General features: G+C 41.5%; 1 protein-coding gene and 1 long non-coding RNA gene across 2 annotated transcripts in view; one reads left to right on the top strand and one right to left on the bottom strand.

Annotated features, from left to right (window-relative positions):
- LOC307108650 overlaps positions 1–22,051 on the bottom strand; it is a 34,919-nt gene extending 12,868 nt beyond the window's left edge. Inside the window, exon 1 of the long non-coding RNA XR_013814328.1 lies at positions 21,919–22,051. This is a non-coding gene — a long non-coding RNA (uncharacterized lncRNA). The remainder of the gene's footprint in view (positions 1–21,918) is intronic.
- A 471-nt stretch (positions 22,052–22,522) lies between these two features.
- The window catches only part of RSBN1L (round spermatid basic protein 1 like), a 67,298-nt gene continuing 65,702 nt past the window's right edge, over positions 22,523–24,118 (top strand). Inside the window, exon 1 of the mRNA XM_079786801.1 lies at positions 22,523–23,169. Within this exon, the coding sequence (XP_079642927.1) occupies positions 22,596–23,169 (574 nt within the window). The 5' untranslated portion in view covers positions 22,523–22,595. The remainder of the gene's footprint in view (positions 23,170–24,118) is intronic.

Raw genomic sequence — 24,118 nt, 5'->3', positions numbered from 1 at the left:
CTGTATTTTCCCTCTGCATACCAAAGGGGGAAGAAATTAAGAGACTAAAGTGAGATAGAGTAACCTTATGTGAGTAGAAAGATGATCATGAGGAGAAAATAATAGAATTTCATGCCAAAATATTTTCCTTTTTTTTTTTTAATCCTTACCCGAGAATATTTTTCCCCATTGATTTTTAGACAATGGAAAGGAGAGAGGGAAGTGGGGGGAGAGAGAAACATCAGTGTGCCCTGACTGGGACTTTGATCTCTCCACCTTTCAATGTAAGGATGACGCTCCAACCTACTGATCCAAACTGACCAGGGCTCATTGGTTGATTCTTGGATATGCCCTGACCAGGGATCGAACCCACATGGGGTGGAACTCTATAATCAACTGAGCTTACCTGGCCAGGGCCAATTTGGGGAACGTTCTTGATGATTTTGTTTCCTTACACAGACATTTCCTAATTATCTGCTTTTAGTGATGTTATTTTGGATAGAAAAAAATTCATGTTATTAATAGCTTTCTAAATAATGAGATGTGAATCAGTTTCAGTTTTTAAATATTCTCCCATTTGGGGTCTTTGTTACACAGTTCTTAAAAGGTCAGAAGCCCATATTTTCATTCTGGCAGACAGAATTGCAAAAGCATTAATCTAGATTTTGGCACATCAACTCATTAAGCAGCCCTGCATATTATCTTAAAAGTGCAAAGTAGATCACCCTAGCCAGTTTGGATAAGAGTCGTTCTGCAGCCCTAACTGGTTTGGCTCAGTGGATAGAGCGTCGGCCTGCAGACTGAAATGTCCCAGGTTCGATTCCAGTCAAGGGCATGTACCTTGGTTGTGGGCACATCCCCAGTAGGTGTGCAGGAGGGGACTGATCGATGTTTTTTTTTTTTCTCTCTCTCTCTCATCAATGTTTCTGACTCTGTCCCTCTCCCTTCCTCTCTTTAAAAAAATCAATAAAATAAAATAAAAAGTCGTTCTGCAGACTAACAGGTCCCGGGTTTGATTCCGGTCAAAGGCATGTACCTGGGTTTCTAGTTTTGAATATAAACTGTACTCAACAGATTTGCAGTAATGTTTCCTCTGCTATTTATTTGTCTTTAAGTTGCACAAATCTTACAAGATGTAAATGACCAATACTTAGATGGTAAACAATTTAAACAGTGGCAAGTAGCTGTGCTTGGCCAATTCAAAGAGACATGTCTGTTCTAAACTATAACAAATCTGGGCTTTGTTGAATTAGTGCGGGGAGGGAATTCCAAAGATTCCAGTCATTTTATATTTGAGAGATAACATGGCACGTGTACTGTTACCATGATCTAATATAATAGCATTTGTGACGAGAATTCTCTTGCCAGTGTTTCAGCAAGAACATATTACAGATTTATTCCGAAATAGCCAAACATTAAAGTTCTATATTATTCCTTAAAATCAGTAATTTTTTATCAGTAATTTTTAATTTTTTTCATAGTTACAATTTTGTTTTGCATTGAGAACTTTAGAGATCCACTCAGCAACTTTCAAATATGCAATCCAGTATTATTGCCTATATTCACTATACTGTACATTATATCCGTATGACATCTATTTTACAGCTGGAAGTTTGTACTTTTTCACCCCTTTCATACATTTTGCCAGCCCCACCCCCAATATTATGTTTTTCTCATTAAAAATTCTTCAGTAGTATTATGTTAAATGAGTACACAAATGTACAGCTGATCTATACTGGGATATTTCAAATTATTATGCTTTATAAATTTTCGCTTTATTTACTTACATGTAATCTATTAGAATATTCCCAATACCTTCTAAATCTAAAATGTGAAAAAGCATTTAAATAATTTACTATATTAAATGTAAAATTGAAGAATTTAGCATTTCTCATTGTATTTAAAGTATGTATACAATAACATGTTATAAATATTATTGATTTCAGAGAGGGAGAGGGAGAGAGAAACATCGATGAGAGAAAATCATTGATCAGCTACCTCCTGTTTGCAATATATTTTGAAATGTATCAGAAAATAAATGGATTAATGTATGGAGGGATGCATAGATGGTTACATATGTGACAAAGCAAATATAACAATGTTCATTATAGAATTCAGGTGGCAGGTGTATGGGTTACTATATCATTTTTTCAACTTTTCTGAACATTTATATAAGTAAATATTAAATAATCTCTGCTAGACTTTGAAGATTCATACCTTATAATCCACATTATTGAATTAAAATTCTGTTAAGACAGCATTTAAACTACCTTTCAATAAAATTGTCTTAATTAATGGACATGAATTTTTCTTAACATGGATTAATTTTTAAATGTTTAAAAAGTACTTATGTTTCTATTTAGAAAATTTATACAACAGGAATGCAAAATAACAATTTCTTTGTTTAAAATAGGGTTTGTTTTTCTAGAATATCTAATTACATGTTCATAACTTGTTAACAAGTTAACTAGATTCACTTTGTTTTTTTAAATCAGAGAGGTTGTTGTTTGACAATAATTTTTCTTAGAGATGTCTTGATCAGGGTTTAATGCAGAGGACAAAAGCCACATTTAAGTAATTTTAGCCAAAAGGGATTTATTACATGGTATATTACTAATGATTGGCAGTGTTGAAGAAACAGCCTGTAAACTGAGCTTCAGGAATGACTCACAAATTCACGCTATGGAACTGGACTGCTGCCATGATCAGGAAGTCACTCCTGAATGGGGAAGCCACCCACCCCCTTCACTATAAAGCACCCCATCAAGAAGGATGCCTCAAGCCCTGGTGTGGCTCAGTTGGTTGAGCCAGGTGCATACAGGAGGCAACCAACGGATGGATGTTTCCTCTCACATCAATGTTTCTCCCTCTCTCAATAAAAACATTTTAAAAAGGGTGACATTGCTCAGTGGTTAGAGCAGGGGTCCTCAAACTTTTTAAACGGGGCCAGTTCACTGTCCTTCAGACCGTTGGAGGGCTGGACTATAGTTTTTAAAAAAACTATGAACAAATTCCTATGCACACTGCACATATCTTATTTTGAAGTAAAAAAACAAAACGGGAAAACACCTGCATGTGGCCCGCGTGTCGTAGTTTGAGGACGCCTGGGTTAGAGTGTAGGCCCACTCACCAAAGGGTCTCAGGTTCTATTCCCAGTCAAGGACACTTCAGCATAATAGATTTTTTTCAGGTATAGCATTTGGCCACTGGAGGGCTTCCAAATGCCATAAAATGCATTAGGAAATAAATTAGTCTGTAGTCTCACGTACTGGTAAAGGTCTAGGGAAGGGTTGCATGGAGTATAAATGGCATCAATTATAGTAAGAGACTCAATCTGAAATCTAGCTGCTTTAATCATTAAAGAAAAATATTTTTCTGACCCCCCGCCCCTTCCTCTCAAATGATTTGTGCTATTAAAGGTACCACTTCTTTAGATCAGAAAACTTGATGAAAATCAAGATGTATTTGTGGAAATTAGATGGCATCATAAACTCAATATTAATTGGTTACCTGTTACTCTATGAGGGCAGGGGCTTAAGAGTTTGTTTTTTAGTTTTTGTTTCTTTTGCTTTTACCACTTATACCCAGCATGTAGAACACTGAGGGAATGAGTGAGTTCAGGTGTTTGGGTCCAATATAATCACAATTGATGCCATTATTAATTACAGAAAATTTTTGTTGTTTAACAAAAATAAGCCTTAACATAAAAATAAGAGTATGCAGCAGGAAATTCAGCAGAAGTCTACATTGCTTCCCCCACTGAGGAACAGTTGACTGTTGGGGCAGGTCCTGCAGAAGCCTGTGGCTAGGCAGAAGCAGCCTTGCCTGCTATCAGGGCCAGCTTCAAAGCTTCCCAGACACAAATGAAGTTTAGAAATTGAGCTGATGTCTTCTGTGAATAGTAGGGGCAAGAGTCAAGTGGAATTTGCGTCACTACTATTAATGCTACTCTCCTTTTGTACCTTCATTCGGTGATACATCAGGAAATGCAAGTACATTGCAGTTTTTAAATTACCTTTTTAAAAATATATATATTTTTTATTAATTTCAGAGAGGAAGGAAGAGGGAGAGAGTGATAGAAACATCAATGATGAGAGAGAATCATTGATTGGCTGCCTCCTGCAAACTCCCCACTGGGGATTGAGCCCTCAACCCAGACATGTGCTCTTGACCAGAATCGAACTTGGGACCCTTTAGTCCACAGATCGACACTCTATCCATTGAGCTAAACTGGCTAGGGCTAAAATTACCTTTTTAAGGTGATAATTTTCTTTGATACTTCCTTGGCTTGTAAGGGCATTTCCTATTCAGCACAAGTTCATCAATCTGGCACACATCTTAAGGGCTATTTTGAGATGTAAAAAATATATATTGTCTGTACAGGAGAATGAGAGAAATTATTTTTCAATTGTGCCTGTATAGAGAGTAAAATAAATAACTTCCAATCTAACAGTTTTCCTGTTAGAGATCACAATGGAAGCTTACCAAGGTGAAAATCCAGGGATAGGGAAAATAGATTTAAAAACCATAAAATCACCTTGTATTTTATACTTGTAATGGGTATGTGGAGAAATTTTGACATAAGCTATAAAAGGTTAGATGTGCAAGCAATCTTCTGCTACAGTTGGTGCTGCTGTCTCACTAAAGAAATGTATGCTATGTAGGCCCACACAAGACTTTCAAACAGGCCAGTGATGACGGCTGTGAAAGTGTGACCTAGAGAAAATACCCCTCCCAAATGAGCATCAGAGGCATTGAATATTGGTGGAAGGTGGTTAACTGAGACCAAATGATTAATCTGCGCCCTAACCGGTTGGCTCAGTGGATAGAGCATCGGCCTGCGGACTGAAGGTTCCCATGTTCGATTCCGATCAAGGGCATGTACCTTGGTTGCGGGCACATCCCCTGTGGGGTGTGTGCAGGGGGCGGGTGATCGCTGTTTCTCTCTCATTGATGTTTCTGGCTCTATCCCTCTTCCTTCCTCTCTGTAAAAAATCAATAAAATATATTTTTAAATAATCATTCATTTGTTCTTTCTCAGAACACTTTTTCTCTATGTCATGGTTTCCACCAATCACTGGTACACTCAGAAAAATAAACATGCAATGAACAACATTTTCATAAAGGCAAATTTCCTTTTTATATGTCTTTATGACTTTCATATTTATTTAGATGTCTTTTTTGTGAACAGTGGTGATGAATGATAGTTGTTGTTTTTTTATTGTACTTACCTTAGCAAAAATGAAAGTAAAAAACTACATGTTGGTCTCCTAAGTTGTTTTGGAAATTGGCAGTCTAAAAACTCTCTCCCAAATTAAGATTCCATAATGAAGCCTGGCTGGCATGGCTCCGTATTTGAGTGTCGACCTATGAACTAAGAGGTCATGGTTGATTCCTGGTCAGTATACATGCCCGGGTTGCAGGCTCAATCCCCAGTAGGGGGCGTGCAGGAGGCAGGTGATCAATGATTCTCATCGTTGTTTCTCTCCTCTCCCTCTCTAAAACCAATAAAAATATATTTTTAAAAAATTCTATAATGCAAAAAAATAAATAAAATAACATGTCTACAAAGTCATTCTTCCTATATACTAGTAGGTACTGGACATGAAACTGAACAAGTAGAAAACTATTGATAGGTACAGAATAGTAATTCTCCCGTTTTCAGCCTCCCAAAGCATCTCAAATTCTCTCAAGGGATGTATAATAAAATTAATTGATAAAATATAAAGTTTCAGTTTCGGGTGATGAAAAAGTTTGGGAGGTCAATGGTAGTGATGGCTGCACAAAAATGTGAATGTACTTGGTGTCGCTAAACTGTACACTTAAAAATGGTTAAAATGGTAAATTCTGTTATGGGTATTTTACCATAATAATAAAAAGGACACATAATGTGGCACAGACAACTATGACTTCTGAGTATTCATACTTCCTTGTTGAATTATTTGTGTATGTACATGTACAGATACAAACACCTATTTAGCATTCCAATATGATTTCCTGAGAAAGGGGTAAAATTATAGCTGGCATGCAGGGAGTTCTGTGTTTGTCACCACACTGAATTATTGTGTTTTTTAGTTCCCTTTTAATAATACACTCTGAATAATTACTTGTGATCATCTCATATCAAAATGTGACAAACCAATGTGCTATTTCACTGAAGGTGCAAGTGCTGCATGAGAGGACATCCAAAAAAACGATGTATAAGAGTTATTTGAAAGTGAGACTTTCCTAGAGCATGGTTAAGACATAAGCACTAAGGGTGCCTTTATACAGCCCACCCTGTTTGTAAAGCCATGTGTTGTACCTTTAAGGATTGCTGCTTTTCATTTTGTCAGTTACCAGACTGGAAATATAGAACCTGAGTGGAGGAGAAGTTGAATAAGAGGTTGTTAAAGATAGATTAAAAGCACTTTACCAACAACCATATGTACACTGAGAGTTATTGGAAATGTCTATTTTCTCTGTAACTAGGAGACAACCCGGAAGTCAGCTTTTGGAATATTTCTTCTTATAGCATGATCAACACTTGGTTTTATATTTCATTATTTGTGTATCTCTTTTCTTTCCTTCCTAGACTGCAATGTTCTGAAGGGCGTGTGTTGTGCCTTACCGCTTTTAGGATTCCCCATTTCCCCAGTGCCTAAGGTTAAATTCTGAATGACTAGGGAGCAGTTCCAACAAGTGGGTGCTAATGCTCTTCCTCTGTAGAGCATTGCTGAGATTCTGCTTTTTGGAGCATTCTTGGTGTTTGCTGATGTCCAAGCATGGTTATCCAGCCTGAAAATCATCTGACATCTTTCCAATAAACTCCTCTTTGCTTAAGTTAGCGGAAATTGCTTACAAATGAACTCTGACAAGTTGAAACAAAGGCAGCCTGCTTATTTCACAGTTTTTGCAGTCTCTCCTGGTATCTAACCATTTGAATCCTTTTCAGCTCATATCACAAAAGTACTCAGAATCATTCAAGCTTTAGTTCTGGAGACCCCAAGCTCTAAGTTCTTATTTATACCAATTGTTCTTAGAACAATCTTCAAAGGAAAAATATATGAAGGAAATTCTTTTATGAACTTAACATTTAATTTTAATAGGCTACTGAATTGCAACAAACACGTGGAAATACTAGCTAAGACAGCATAGCTGAAACAAAGCCAAGTGAGATCCAATAATTATGGTTGATGCTAAGTTGGATGAGTCTCTATGTTGAAATAAGAGATAAATACTTTACAGGATTGTAGTAAGGCATATGTGTGAAAAAAGGAGAGAAGCAATTATTATTTTTGTTTTTTGGCATTGGTCAGGCTTTAGTTGGAACAAACTATATTTAATTTTACATGCCATCCTATATAAAGAGAAATAACTTGGAGAATGTTCAGAGAAGAGCAACTGATTAAAGGTCTATGAAATTAGACCTATGAGACACTGCTAAAAGAACTGGGCATGTTCAGTCAAATGCAAGACATTCAGGTAGATGAACAATTAACTATAAGTATGTGAAGAGATGGTTCCCAAGTCTAAGGTTTAAATTAAATAGAAAGTTAAATCATGGGAAATTAAGAGCACAAAACAAAACAACAACAGAGCAATGGAAGTAGAAACTAAGTGTTGTGAAAACAAACTAAAAGGCTTTTAACAAATTGACCAATGGAGCTGTCTATACCTGGAATTCTGCATATGATTATTAAAACAAACTCAGTTTTGTACTTAAATAGAAATAACTTAGGAAATAGAAAAAGCATTTGATGGATTGCATTTAAAAAGTAGAAATCATCAGATCAAGTATGAAGAATGTTTTAAAGAAAAAAGTATGTATTTGGGGGCCTTCTTTGGGACCCAGGTTAGTGAGAATAGAAAGTAGCTCTGCTATTGTCTCTGTCTCCTGAATAAGGGTGATTCCTCTGTGTGTGAGAGGGGAGGCAGCATGGTGAGCAGCTTTTCTGGCCTCTTGGGATTCATCAGGAATCCCTACCATGCATGAGATATAAGATTCTTTCCAGAACTGTCCTAAACTATTAAATATTATATCCCCTTTTTCCAATGAACATAGTTACCTCTCTGAAGAATATTCTCCTTTGGGCAAAGTATGTAGACAAACATTTATTCTCTAGTTTGCACTTTTTTGTTGTTGTTAATCCTCACCTGAGGATATTTTTTCCATTGATTTTTTTAAGAAAGAGTGGAAGAGAGGGAGAGAGAGAACTATGTGAGAGAGACACAGCGTTTTCACACTGAGGATCAAACCTGCAACCCAAGTATGTGCTCTTGACTGGGACTTGAACCTACAAGGCTTTGATGCTCCGGCCAACGCTGTAACCACTGAACATACCGACCAATGCTCTAGTTTACACTCTTTACTGCTTAAATGCAGAGGGAGAAAGATGAAACCACAGAGTTTGACCACTTTCTTTTACTTTAAAGCTTTTCTATTAGCCTGATAATTTGTTTTTAACTTAGATGCAGATATTCTAACAAATTTAAGTGTTCTTGTTTCCTCTCTGTTTAGCACCTAAACTCTGCATCCATTTGTTCACTATGATTCTGATACCAATTACAATATGTGGGTGTCTTCCCCACACCAAGCAATTCTCAGACAATAGCTGGGTGTCCTACAATTCAGCTTAATTCTGACACTGTCTACCTGGAGACAGCATCAGATTCCAGAAGTTAAAGGGTTCAGTCCTGTAAAACTTCGCACAGCTTCAGATCCAATCACCAGTCCCAGTTGTTACCTGTACTTCTGGGCAACTGGCTATAAATTAGAGGTTCCCACAACCCACTCCTTGGGTTTGATTAATTTACTAGAGTGGCTCAGAGAACTCAGAGAAACAGTTTATTTACTAGATTACTGGTTTATTATAAATGGATATAACTCCTCCAAGGAGCACTAATTCTTTGCTTTTCTTTTTTTTATATATATATTTTATTGATTTTTTCACAGGAAGAGAGAGGGTTAGAGCCAGAAACATCGATGAAAGAGAAACATCCATCAGCCGCCTCCTGCACACCCTCTACTGGGGATGTGCCCGCAACCAAAGTACACACCCTTGACCGGAATCGAACCTGGGACCCTTGAGTCCGCAGGCCGACGCTCTATCCACTGAGCCAAACCGGTCAGGGCAATTCTTTGCTTTTCTTTTCTTTTTTTTTTCTTTTTTAATTCTTTGCTTTTCTTATGCCAGTTCCACAGCACCTCCCTGCAACACACCTGACAAAAGTTAATGATCAATTCAGTAAATGCTGACTTCTCTTGATTTTCATTCACCATAAAAGTGCCTGGATCCAAATTGTAAAAGCGGGTTGCTCCCTCAGGTCTTCGGTATCTTTGAGGATACCATACCAGCTGCTCTGGTGATAGAATAATATGCTCTAGGGTTATATAGGGCTGGTAGGACATTCTGATGAAGTTGTTAACAAGATAAGTCCATGACAGCATTGGGGTCTCTTGGGCCCCTACTGAAGACCAATACATATTAGTGATAAAGCAAATATGACATCATATTTGCAATATATTTAACTGGTGAAATCCAGGTGAAGTGTTAATCTGGATGTTCACTGTACCAATCTTTATATTTCTTTTTTTTAAAAAAAATATATTTTATTGATTTTTTACAGAGAGAAAGAGAAAGGGATAGAGAGTTAGAAACATCGATGAGAGAGAAACATCGATCAGCTGCCTCTTGCACACCCTCTACTGGGGATGTGCCCGCAACCAAGGTACATGCCCTTGACCGGAATCGAACCCAGGACCTTTGAGTCCGCAGGCCAACGCTCTATCCACTGAGCCAAACCGGTTTCGGCAATCTTTATATTTCTTAAAATAGAAAGCTGGGATACACTGAGTCTGAGTTTCTCGTTTTGGCTCCTTTTTGCTTATCTGGATTCATTATACTGTTTTGATGTCTTCCCACCAGTAATCTTCTTGTTGTCAGTATGCTATTATTGTGCATGCTTGTTGGTTAAATCTTTAAGAACTAGAGAAATGTTTTAATGATTGAAAACCAAAATAACTACATATTATTACAATTCTGGCAAGCACAGGCTTTTTAAAAGTTATTACATAATTAATTAGTTAACTTTGTTATTTTAAGAAATTGAATATGCAATGCATTCAGATGACTTAAAGTCAATTGATACAAGAGGTTATACAATCAAGTTTCCCTCTACATTGTCCCAGACACTCAGTTCCCCTTCTCAGAGGCAACTAATGCTATCAATTTCCTGTGGATCCATCTTTCTAGAGACAAAGGAACTTGTTTTAAATTTACTAAAAAGATACGGAAAGAGCCAAAGATGGATATAGGGGACACTGTTTTCTTTTTCTTTTTTAAAAAATATATTTTATTGATTTTTTACAGAGAGGAAGGGAGAGAGATAGAGAGTTAGAAACATCGATGAGAGAGAAACATCTATCAGCTGCCTCCTGCACGCCCCCTACTGGGGATGTGCCCGCAACCAAGGTACAAGCCCTTGACAGGAATCAAACCCGGGACCTTTCAGTCCACAGGCTGACGCTCTATCCACTGAGCCAAACCGGTTTCGGCTAGGGGACACTGTTTTCAGTGTTATGCCATGAACATTTTAAATTTCAGCAAATCTATATAAACACACCTGTGTTATATTTTCCACTAGCAAAAGAATGGTCAGGACATTCGTGTTCACAAAAGATGTTACAAACACCTGATTTGTAAGTGAACCCTATAAACCACATACACTTGGTTCTATTCGCTCCTCTGCTGGGTGCAGTTTGAGGCTAATGTGTTCTGTAGGCACACAGAGTGCACAGAGGTCAGGCTGACACCCGTCCTATAGTTTAAGCCAGTATCAGACAACAGCAGCCTTTAAAAATATACAGAAAAAATCATCTCATTCATACAGCGCGGCAAAGAATTGAGTCTCAACCATGTGCTTGTTCAACTGTTTGAGCAGATTCAAAGTTTTTGAGAAAAATGCAAGGCCAAATAATAACCCGGTCTTGTGGCCACCTCTCTCATCTAATTTCATAGCAAAGTGGAATGGAATTTATCTGATCAAAAATATATACTGAACTGTAAATTAAAAAAAAAACAAACCACGATGTGACAGTTTTATTTTAAATATCAATATTTACAATAAGAAATTACATTCTCGCCCTGGCCGGTTTGGCTCAGTGAATAGAGTGTTGGCCTGTGGACTGAAGGGTCCCGGGTTCAATTCCGGTCAAGGGCACAGACCTTGGTTGCAGGTTCCCCAGCCCTGGTTGGGGCGCATGCCAGGAGGCATCCAATTGATGTGTGTCTCTCACATCGATGTTTCTCTCTGTTTCTCCCTCCCCCTTCTACTCTCTCTAAAAATCAATGGAAAAATATCCTCGGGTGAGGATTAACAAACAAACAAACAAACAAAAGAAATTACATTCTCAGTAAATATTTAAATTCATGATAAAAAATTTAGGATGCCAATCTAAAATTAGGAAGGTGCATGGTGTTTCAAATTCTCTTGGAGAGTCACAAATTTAAAAAAACATATATTTTTATTGATTTCAGAGAGGAAGGGAGAGGAGGGAGAGAGAAAGAAACATCGATGATGAGAGTGAACCATCCATTGGCTGCCTCCTATATGCCCCACAGTGGGGATGGAGCCCACAACCCTGGCATGTGCCCCAACCGGGAATCGAACCACGACCTTCTGGTTCATGGTTCACTGCTCAACCACTGAGCCACACCAGCTGGGTGAGACACACATTTTTTGAGGATCACTGTTCTAACCTATGAGTACTATAATTCTAACCATTTCTGCCTCTGCTGGGGACTTTGAGCCCTTAAAGCAGGTGTGGGGAATGTCCAGCCCATGGGCCATATAAGGTTCTCAAAATCATTTGGTCTGGCCTTGCCAAGGCATTAGGGATAAGTTAAGTAAGTGTTTGACCAAATATAGCAGGTTAATTTTTTTTTAAGTAGGCTAATTTTTAAGTTGATAATTTTGTATGGCCCACGGATGATGTTATATCCAAATGGCCCTGGGCAGAAAAGAAGTTCCCAACCCTTGCTTCAAATGGAAGGGATAATTGATGGGGAAGGTGAGACTGGGGAGGCTGGGCAGAATCAGACCAGAGATGAGTATCTCTGCTTGTGATGTAGCCACGATTATCCTCTCCTGGTGGCTGGGCCTGGTGCTGCTCTGTCCTTTATTACAACTCACCTCAAGGGCAACAGAGGATGAGGGAGTTTATGAAGCTCCATGGCCTTCAATTTCCAACTAAACACACCCACAGGACCAGAGCAGCTCAGTTCTGCATCATGACTGAGAAAGTCAGAACCTCCTGGGGACATCTTTACTTTCTCCCTTTTCCCTTCTCCACTGCCTTTAAGCCTATTAGAGTGTACTTGGGCAGTGCTATGTTCTGCTGATCTCACTCACATTTAAATTGGGTCTAGAGCACTAAGTAAAGAAATTGTTAAATTGGTCCTCTACAGCTGGGGAATCTGGTGGAAGGATATCTTCCCACCCTTGGAAGCTGCACATACATTTTCTCCTCTGGTGGATGTGGGGGAACCGGGGACTTGCTTTACAGCAAAGATTCTGAGCTTCTGCTATTTCACTCTCTCATTTTGAGAGACAATCTCAAACACTAATGCAACACAATTTCTGGCAGAGAGCCTATTTTTATTTTATTTTTGGAGGGGTTTCTCACACCTTGTTGATTTTAATAACCACCATTCCACATTAGTGTCTGAGTAAGTCCCTATGCAGTTGGCCATTTCTCAGCAGCCAGGACTTAGATGCAGCAGATTGTCTGAGGTCTCTGAAGCTTGCTCTGCAGGTACTGTTTGGCAGGGATCTTATCTTCAAGTGGTGTCTTTTTATAGGGTACGCTGGGCTTGGCCTGGCTGCTTATGGCTCAGTCTACGGTAATGGCTGAAATTTGTTGGCCCTTCTCCCTCTCTTCCGCCTTCTTGAAGTAGTTGTAACTTTAGGAGAGTATTTTTTTCTTGAGGTCATGTGAAATGGTCTTTTTATCTTCTTGTATATCTTCAGAACCTGGTAAGGCAACAAGGTCAGCCTAGAGGGCTTTGGGTTGGGAGAAGAAAATGGGGATGGGTGGGAAGGGGGAACTAAGGAGGAGGTTTGTGCCAGGCAGAGGCAGGATTATCTGGGGAGGATGGCCGGTAGAGGATATAAATGGGGAAGAAAAAGAGGTTCTTGGGTAGGGTCACCTGACCTTGTTATTGCGTCTTGATTTAGGTTGAGAGCGGGTCTTCTTCTTCTTCCACCGCTTGGTGCTTGTGGATTGTTGCTCCCATGATTTCTTGGTCACTTTTGCCATGTTTAAGCTCTCAATTGTTTACCCCAGGGGTCCTGTCCTCTGTATATATACCCCTCCCCAGGGCAATGAGGAGTCACACCTCTTCAGCTTTGTTTTGTCATCAGGGCACTCCCCACAGCCAATGGTGGCCATGGGGAGCTCAGACGTCACAAAGGATCACTCCGGAGGGGGGAGGGGAAGCTAGGGAGGCCAAGATGCTCTGATTGGAAAAAGTACCCACTAAAGAGCCTTCCCACACTGACCTCCCACCCTTCTTCCTCTCCCCATGTTCCATTCTAGTTGTGCACATGGTGGAGAGCGGTGTTTGCGCTAAGCCATTCCCCATGGTTCAATCTAGTCTCCTACCATTCACTGTTACCTAATATTATGGCTATCTTATCTAACATCAGCAAGGTACAGGTATGGCAGCCTGATCTGAAAAACCTAGGGATTAGAGAATTAGGGGAAAGTGTTTGAGGCATGGTGCCCTTATTTTAAGTTCAGACAAGGCTTTGAAATATAACTCAGGGCAAGGTAGGCATGTACTAGTATGTGTGTATGTGTACTAGGGTTACTCATTCACAAGAAATAAGATTAAAGATATGAAATAAGATTAAAATTTAGGTATATATATGTTTATAGATATAGCTCAATATCTTTTGGGGATCAGATGGGAATTTTTGGAAGAAAATTTCAAAGTGACAAATTTTAACTTCAAATTTTGGAGATAGAAGACAAGCAGAGATCAGAAGTAGAAGCTCATTTCCAGATGAGAGCTCACTTTTCTCCCTATCTGTACCTGTCCCCACTACAAACAGTGATAAAGACAAACCTATGGAAACAGAAAGTAGATTAATGATTGACCTGGGCTGGCAGAAGACAAGGGGATATAGAGACTGCTAATGGATATGCTGTTTCTTTCTGGGGTGATGAAAATGTTCTAAAATTAGATTGTGGTGGTGATGTGCAACTTTGTAAATACACTAAAAACCACTGCATTATAAAAAAAAAAAAAAAAAAAGAAATTACTGGAGCCCGGCTGGTGTGGCTCAGTTGGTTGAGCATTGTTCCATGACTCAGGAGGTCATGGTTTGATTCCTCGTCAGGGCACATGCCAGATTGTGGCTTGATCCCCAGTAGGAGGCGTGCAGGAGGCCACAGATTGATGTTTCTCTTTCATTGATGTTTCTATCTCTCCCCCATTTCCTTTCCTCTCTCTGAAACCAATAAAAACACACTTTAATAACTGAAAACACTACTGGAGTATGATTCAGTTATATTTAAAATATGATTGTAGCTACAAAGAGAGCAGAAACCAGGCAAGGCTAAAACTATATACCTTGAATGGAAGCCTGAGGCGATAAAATCTGTAAGACACAAGAAGGGAGGAAATGAACTAGCCATTACTTTTTCTGAGGGGACAGGTGGCTTTGCCTCCTTTTGTCACTCCCATTGTGCTATAAGTTAAAAAATAAAATAAAGGAGATAAGACTGAATAGACAGTGTAATTGCAATGTATTAAAAAAAAACTATAACATTAGGATTCAATGAAAATATACCAAAATATTATGAGTGATTATTTCTATCTTGCTACAATTTCCTTACTACACTTTATTTATTGAATGAATATTAAATAAATGTGCAAATAAATAGATAAATGTATTTGTGTTAGTGTGGTACAATTACAGATTTTTACTTTTCTGTTTTCCAATTTTTAAAAAAATATTTTTTTTATTGATTTTTTACAGAGAGGAAGGGAGAGAGATAGAAACATCAATGTGAGAGAAACATCAATCAGCTGCCTCCTGCATACCCGCTACTGGGGATGTGCCTGAAACCAAGGTACATGCCCTTGACCAGAATCGAACCTGGGACCGACCCTTCAGTCCGCAGGGTGACACTCTGTCCACTGAGTCAAACCGGTTAGGGTCCAAATTTCTTTAATATGTTTGTACACCTGACTCTAGGAGTTATATCACTGTTTCTGGTTCAAGTTGGCTGACCAACTGTGCATATTTCTCTCTTCTTCCCCAAGGAGCTCATTATGATGATAATAAAGGAATTTATTTTCAAAAAGGTATAAAACTAAAACATGAAGAGAATGGCAGAGAGCAGCACATGGTTGAGAGATTCCACTTGTGGATTACAGAACTGGTGCTGGAATAGGTACTGAACAAAGAGGACAGGGGACAGTGCAGTACAGAATATGTGGAGAGGGATAATGAGGCCAAAGGGAAAGCCACTCCTTTCTGTAGAACCTGGGAGTATCTCAGGAATGGGAAACACCAGGTCATACCAAGAGCAAGGTATTGAGAGGATCGGTATCCTAGAATTCAAGGGGAAAATCTTGACACTATTTTACCAGTTATGTAAATGGTTTAGGAATGGGGCTGGAGGGAATAGGACAGTCATTTGGCTTTTAATTATTTGGTTATTATTATTATTAATTATTATTCCAGCACAGGCTTGCCCATCTGGAAGCTGGGATTCCTTTAAGATCTAGGAGAATAATTGTGGCAGTTATGCAGGTGCAGATTGAGTTGCCTCATTAAAAAGGATGCAGTGACTGGCAAATCTTAAAACAAAACCTTGCCTTCACTTGGGGCACTTTGTCTACTGCTTCACTTTCTCTTGAAACAGATAAAAAGATTAAAAGTAGCCCAGGCAGCCCGGCTGGCATGGCTCAGTGGTTGAGCAACGACCTAAGAACCAAGAGGTCACGGTTCAATTCCTGGTCAAAGCACATGCCAGGGTTTTGGGCTCCAACTCCAGTGGGGGGCATGCAGGAGGCAGCTGATCAATGATTCTCATTGTTGATGTTTCTATCTCTCTTTCCTCCTCCTATCCTCTCTGAAATCAATTTAAAAAATATATATTTTTAAAAAGTAGTCAGGCAAGCCACCCCAAATTAAATTAAATTAAATCTTAAAATTCCAACAAAAAGATTGGCCTTATTTGCTGAGGTTCTAGTAAAATGGTTTACAATGAGTGGGAATCAGAAGAGGAAATGTTTGGTTAAGTGAAAGAAATACCTTCCTAACAACTAGGGCAATACAAAAGTGGAACAGGCTACTCTGTGAGGTAGCAAATCACCATTCATTGAGAACTGATATGCTAATCAATGTTATAAAACTATCAGACTTGCAGATGCACACAAGTCTATTTTTAGTATATGTTGGAAAAAAGTGTTGTCTTAATGTTCCATGAATTATCCACCGAGCAATCCCAAACACTTCTCTGCCAGTCCCTAGACTTGATCAACTCTGCTGGTCACTGCCCATAACTCCAGGCAGTCTCCATGAAAAGAAGCTATCCCCTCAGAATAGTGACAGAGGTTTGAGAGGGGCAAATCTTCTATAAGAATAAACATTAATTTTTTTTCTTTTATTTTGTTAATCCTCACTTGAGGATACTTTTCCATTGATTTTTTTTTTAGAGAGTGCAAGGGAGGAGAGACAGATTGGGTTATCTGACCACAGATGTTTGTTTGGCTTGCACAGTTTCTTAAGAAACTTCTCATTTAAAAAATCTAGATACTTAGCAAGTAGAAGATGGAAGACTGGAGGCAGACAGACCCAGTTAGGAAGGAAATCATTGACATAATCCAAGTTGACCTGAGGCCTGAAGGCAAGAAGCAGCAGTGGTAATGAAGAAGAGAAACTGACTAGAAATAGTGAGTGACTGAATGTGGAGGTGAAGGAAAAAGAGAAGTCAAAGAGGAGTCCCAGATTTGTCACTTGAATTGATAATGTGGATAAGCAATGCAGGAGACTGATACATGGGAGGATGGGAATGGGTGCTATAAAGTCCGAGGTGTCTGTAGCTATACAGGTGATGACGTCCACTTGGCCTCTGGACAAGAGTCAGGAATCAGGCAGAAGGTCAAGGCAGGAGAGAAAGACGGGAACTGTCAGCATTTATGATGTATCAGAAGACACTGTGATGTATAATATCACACAGAAGTATGCAGAGTAAAAAAAAGAGCAGTGACACAGCCCTAAGAATCCCCAATAGTTAAATGGAGAGATGCTTATCAGACTGGATGTAGAAGAGCAGGCAGAGGTAATGACCCGAGGGTGGGGTTTAGCAGCACAGAGATGAAGAGAATTAGAGTGTGCGGAATTGAGGTGTTGGCAAATGTTTAGTACAAATTATGTACCACAGGTTCCAGGTTGGATAGGGAAGAAAGTATAGAAGGATGAATCAGTGTAGGGTTGCCAGAGTTATCAGGAAAAAAAGGAACATTCAGTTAAATTGGAATTTCAGATAAAGAATACCTTCCTTTTCAGTATAAATATGGCCCAAATATTATATGGCTCATGTTTACACAAAATTTTTTTTCATTGTTAATCTGAAATTCAAATTTAATTGGGTGTCCTGTATCTTATCTGGCAACCATAATTAGGTGGGGAAAAAAGACCTGGAGTCTAGGAGCTATCTTGAGGTCAAAGGGCAAGAGCATGGTGTCTAGGAGTGAGAAAGCTGAATATTCAAACACTGTATTTTAGGATTTCAGAGATGGAAGAGTAATGAAAAAGATCAAGAAGGATCCATTGGAGTTTGTGGATGAAACTGAATGGAAATGTAGGTCCAAGAAGAACACTGAGGCAAAAATATTGGATGGGCCATTAGCATTTAACTGATGTCAGTTAAAATGATGGCTGGAGGGTAGATGAGATAAACATAAGCCAACTATCAAAGAAAGGAATCTAGTCTTTTAATAATTTATTATTTTAAAAAATGTTTTTATTGATTTTAGAGAGAGGGAGGGAGAGATAGAAACATCAATGAGAGAAACATTGATCGGCTGCTCCTGCATGCCCCCTACTAGGGATCAAGCCTGCAACCTGGGTATGTGCCCTGACTGGGAATCAAACTAGTGACTTCTTGGTTCATGGGTCGATGTTCAATCAACTGAGTCACACCAGCCGGCAGGGCAGGAATCTAATCTTGATAGGGAAGAGACAGTAGGCTTCTCTAAGGAAGTGAGCCTTGGCTTGCACCGGTATCCAAAGGATGTGAGGTCTCACAAGCACCTCATGTTCATCAGGACCAAGGTCAAAGAGAATCCCAAACTTGTCATTCTTCTGTGTTTCCTTGCTCAGTAAATGGTATCACTGTCCATCAAGTCATGCAAGTTAGAAATAAAGGAGTTATTCATGATATCTGCTTCTGTGATGGCCATTACATAATTGCTTGTTATCCAAACCATCATAAAAGCAGTAGGTAAAGAAAAAAGCATTCCAGGTAGAGGGAACAATATATACAACTAGAGGCCTGATGCACGAAATTCATGCAGGGGGGGTGGGAGGGAATCCCTCTCAGCCCAGCCTGCACCTTCTCCAATCCGGGACCCCTCGGGGGATGTCCGACTGCTGGGATGGGCCTAAACCGGCAGTCGGACATCCCTCTCACAATCCGAGAACACTGGCTCCTAACTGCTCACCTGCCTGCCTGCATGATCGCCCCAACTGCCTCCCTGCTGGCCTGGTCACCCCCAACTGCCCTCCTGCCAGCCTAGTCACCCCACTGCCCCCCATGGCCTGGTCACCCATTACTGCCCCCCCCCCCCGCCAGCCTGGTTGTCCCCAATTGTCCCCCATGGCCTGGTCGCTCTTTACTGCCCCCCTGCCAGCCTGGTCGCCCCATGCAGCCTGTTCGGTTGTCCGTTCGGTTGCGATGGTCGCTTAGGCTTTTATATATATAGATAGATAGTTCTATGTTGAAAGATAGCATGGTGCAATCTGCTAATTAAAGACCTTTTCTCTCTCTTTCCTCTAATTTTTTTCTTTCCCCTTTTTTCTTTTATTATTATCATTTTGCTTTTTTTTTTTTCATGTTAAAGACCTTTTCCTTTGACACAGAAGAGGAAGGGGCTAGATCATGATAGGTCTTTTTTTTTTTTTTTTTTTAATTCATTTTTTACAGAGAGGAAGGGAGAGGGATAGAGAGTTAGAAACATCGATGAGAGAGAAACATCGATCAGCTGCCTCCTGCACACCTCCTACTGGGGATGTGCCCGCAACCAAGGTACATGCCCTTGACCGGAATTGAACCTGGGACCTTTCAGTCCGCAGGCCGACGCTCTATCCACTGAGCCAAACCGGCTTCGGCTCATGATGGGTCTTATAGTCATATTAAGGATTTTGTTCTTTAGCCTAAGAGCAATGAAAGCCATTAACAGGTCTGAAGCAGGGAAAAGTGATATGATCAGATTTAGGTTTTGAAAAGAGCATTCTGGCCCTAGATGGTTTGGCTCAATGGACAGAGCATCAGCTTACAGACTGAAGGGTCCCAGGTTTGATTCCAGTCAAGGGCACATGCCCGGGTTGCAGATTCGATCCCCAATAGGTGGTGTGCAGGAGGCAGCTGATCAATGATTCTCTCTCATCATTGATGTTTCTCTCTCTCTCCCTTCCTCTCTGAAATCAATAAAAATGTTTTTAAAAAAGAAAAAGAGCATTCTGGGTAGAATAGAGAACAGATTTGAGAAAATTAGAATACCTATAATGAGACCAGAAAAGGCTAGTATAGTCTTTCAGGTGAGATGAAAAGAAGTGGATGGTTTTAGTGCTAGCAGAGATGAAGCCAGTAGGAATTGGTGATGGTGGGAATTCTCTCCTAGTTCAATATTGTTAGTAATGATCTAGTTCAGTGGTCGGCAAACTCATTAGTCAACAGAGCCAAATATCAACAGTACAACGATTGAAATTTCTTTTGAGAGCCAAATTTTTTAAACTTAAACTTCTTCTAATGCCACTTCTTCAAAACAGACTCGCCCAGGCCGTGGTATTTTGTGGAAGAGCCACACTCAAGGGGCCAAAGAGCTGCATGTGGCTCGCGAGCCGCAGTTTGCCGACCACGGATCTAGTTGAAAGGGAATGGCTGAATACATAGGAGAGAAGAGATACCTGGGTATGTTTTATAATAGTGCTGCTGTTAGACCTGGATAAGGACCCTCCTCCTTCTATTGCAAAGGGCAAGGTGTCTATGAGGTCACCTGCACTCCTCTTTTTTATATAATTTCAGAGAGGAAGGAAGAGAGAGAGAGAGATAGAATCATTGATCGGCTGGCTGCCTCCTGCACACCCCCTACTGGGGATCAAGCCCGCATGTGCCCTTGACTGGAATTGAACCTGGGACCCTTCAGTCCACAGGCCAACACTCTATCCACTGAGCCAAACCAGCTGGGGCGCCTGCACTCCTCTTTTAGACTGGCTAGATCTGAGGGCAGACCTAGTTGTTGATTACACATCACTATTTGCAGGGGGTGAGGAGTGTGGACATAAGCTTGGACATGTTGATTGCATTAATTTATGGTCCCTTTTGGTGTGGCAGGTGAAGAAGCTAGGAATGGGAAGAGAAAGAGAGATGGTCAGTCCATCTCTCAAAGTCTGAAAATTTAACCTTCAGGATTATTATTTAAGTAGATTTGTCAAGGTAGCAAAGTAGAATAGTTTTTATAAAAATAGTTTCTCAGCTTGATTTATAACTTAAATATTTGGACATATGGTATGTGAGCCGCCATAGCCTTTCTTGCCCAGGCTCTGAAAATTTAAAACAGCATAGTGCAAGGAGTAACACATCACACAGATGAGAGTTTATTTTAGCTGGAACCTTATATAGTCAGATTTCCAGACGTCTGTGTGGGAGGTGAGGGAATAAATGGTACAAGTCTACAGGCACTACATTAATGTATATAAGAGACACTTTTCTATATCTGGAGGGTCAACAATTAAGAAGCTATTTTAATTGTAATGGTTTCAGTGTGATTTTGAAAAGTTTCTTGAATACAGAAGGCAGAAGTTTAAAGTTTAAAGGGACCTTAGTGATCATGCAATCAAATTTATTCACTTAACAAATAAAACAGAGATTCTGATAGATGACGCACCCTGACTGCAGTCACAAAGCTGGTCAGCAGTAGATGATTTCCAGCTCTACCCTCTCTGCCCACTCTTCCAACAATGCTACTTTCCATGAAGACGTCAGCTGCCAGTCAATTCCAGCTACAGTTTTCACTCGCTTTCATTGTTATGTATTAATGCAAGTAAATACTTTCATTTTAAAATTTGGAGGCATCTAAAAAAAACAATTCTATAAACCAATATTAAATTTTGACTCCAAAATATTCTAAAAATAGAAAAAAACAAAAGGTGTGGAGCTCAAAAATCCAACTTCATTTAAAGTCGGAAGTAAGTATTGGCAATCCTGGATCAGTGACGTTTAACTGTTTTCCAGAAAACTGTAGGCAATTTAGGTCTCCCTTTTTAGGACTAAAAAAAACCTTCGACTGGTCATTTCCTGATTTGACTATTTTATTTTTACAGTCTATTCCTCTGACTTCTGGTCTCATGTGAGACCTTAGAGCTAACTGAAAATCGTGCTCCTAGTTTTGGGTGCAACCGTATTACTGTAAACCCATCCCCCCCCAAATTCCTTATCTTCTAAACTAGAAATCAAAGCACACACTTCGAACACTCAGGATGCTGACTCAACGCTAAAACACAATGGGAAAAAAACCTTGCTTTCCAAACATCTATAAATATTGCTAACGGATTTTTCTTAGCGAGCCTGTGTTACAATAATTATGATAAAATTAAAATCTTTAAGGGTGCAATCACAAAAGTGAGAAAATATTTTTCCCCCACGGAGACTCTTACCTTTAAGCTCAGAAGTATATCCGAAAGTTCCAGGCTCGCATTTGCAGGAAGTTATTTCCCTCAAACTTTTAAGAGTAGACGATTTTAACAGCAGTAACCAATCTTTTTTTCAAAACACCCAGTGACTTTTAGCCCCTCCCATCCATCGACTACAGCCAAAACGAAGGAGCGACTTAATTCCCGGAAAAAAAATGTTCTCCTTTGCGCCGAGCCTCTGCGAAATTCAGCTTTCTGGGCGCGAAGAGGCGGGGAGGGACCCAGAGGACCCAAGGGAAATATGAAGAGAAAGTGCTAGGACACAGTCACCGAGGCAGAGACTAGCGCGATCAGGGCCGGGGCAAATCTGGGGTTCCGGAGCGGGGGTTCTTCCCGGACACTCACCGAGCACCGGCGTTCACGCCGGCGACCCTCGGAGAAAGCCCCCGCGCAGCTCTCGGGGCCACCAGACGCGCCCCGCAGCGTGGTGACCTCCAAAGCGGGTCCACTTGGCGATCCCGCCTCTTCGGGTCGAGGTTCGCGCCTTTAACAGGTTTTCAGAGGGATCCCTCAGGAAGGCTCGTCCAATGACGGGCCAGGCCGGTGGCCGCAGGCTCCGCCCCCTCCCCAGCCCCTCGCGGAGGGCCCCGCCCCTGCCCCGCGCCCGGAGCCGAGGAGAGTAAATACAACAGGAGCGCAAAATGGCGGAACCGCCGAGCTCGGCGCACGGCGCCGCTGCCGCCGCCCCCGTCTCGGGGAAAGAACCGTTTGGCAAGCTGCAGACCGCCTCCCGGGACCCACCGGGTCCTCTGTCCGCCAAGAAGGTCCGGACCGAGGAGAAGAAGGCGCCGCGGAGACTGAACGGAGAAGGGGGCAGCGGCGGGAACAGCAGGCAGCTGCAGCCGCCGGTGGCTCCCTCGCCTCAGAGCTACGGCAGCCCCGCGCCTTGGAGCTTCGCTGCTCTTCCTGCTGCCCCCTCCCCGTCCTCTGCTCGGAACAGTTTCTCTTTCTCCGCCGGCACGGCCGTCCCGTCCGCAGCCTCCGCTGCCTCCTCGTCTCAGCCGGTGTCGCGCAAACTGCTGGTCCCCCCTGCGCTGCTGCACGCTCAGCCTCAGCCTCTCCTGCCGGCCGCCGCCGCCGCCTCGGCCAACGCCAAGCCGCGCAGAGCCAAGGAGAAGCGGGAGAAGGAAAGGAGGAGGCACGGCCTTGGCGGGGCGGGCGAGGCCTGCGGGTCCGCCCGGGAGGAGAACGGGGAGGTGAAGCTGCTGCCGCGAGGTGGGTGCCGGCGCCGGCAGCGGAGGGGAGGGCGCCCCCGGCCCCCGCCGCGCTCGCCGCGTCCGGGCTGGAGGAGTGCGGGTGGCCGCGTGCGCCGGGCTGGAGGGGGGCGAGAGGCGTCCGGTTCTCGGCGGACGGTTCTGCAGCCCTCCCGGGGACAGGAAATGGAGCCTGCAATTTCGGTCCCCGGGAGGGGAAGGGCCGAAACTCGTCTTTTCTCGATCGTTTCTGCCTGTCCGTGAACGCGCTAAGGGTTGGCGGAACCGGGTCTGGAAGACCCGCCTGGGAGTGGTTTGGCGACGGAGGGAGAGGAGATGAGAGGGAACGGGAATCCTGGAAGGGTTTGTGCTTGTAAAAAAGCGCTCGATGGATTATTCGACCGTCCAGACTTGGTCCTGGAATGCATGTTTGTGACGAGGCTCTAGCGCCAGAAAATCCTGTCAAAAAAAGGGGTGTGGAGAGCATTGGCGTCAGCTGGAAGCTACCCGAGGCCTGAGCTTTTCATCCCTATTAGGGAAATGAGGTGGCGTGCGGGGCCCCAAGTGTGCTGTTTCGTAAGGTACCCTCCCGCCCCTCTTCTTTCCGCTCCATAGGCTGAAGTGTTTTGAGTGTTCCTGTTTGAAACACCATCCTTCAGAAAGCTTTCACAGCCTTTTTTTTTCTTTTCTGCAGCAAATGAGACAATCAGGAGTGTTCACGTTTTGGGGCCAGAGCCAAGTGGCTGCAGAGTGTTTTAGCATCAGAAAAAGGCAAATTCTTATACGTCCTTCTCAGACCGTTTTTACAATGTAGCTAGCCGTATACTTTTCAGGAAGCATCTCTTTAAAACAGATGGTTCTACCTGTTGGGCTGTTGATACACAAGGATCTGACCCTGGGTACAGCATGGAGACTGGTTGAAAATTAGATCTTTATGTGAGCAGAAGCTTAAAAGTGCGTAAATATACATT

Source organism: Cnephaeus nilssonii (assembly GCF_951640355.1).
Source record: "Cnephaeus nilssonii genome assembly, chromosome: 12".
NCBI classification, from domain to species: Eukaryota; Metazoa; Chordata; class Mammalia; order Chiroptera; family Vespertilionidae; genus Cnephaeus; species Cnephaeus nilssonii.
The sequence above is the reverse complement of the archived record's forward strand: the minus strand, read 5'-3'. Positions and strand labels throughout refer to the sequence as shown.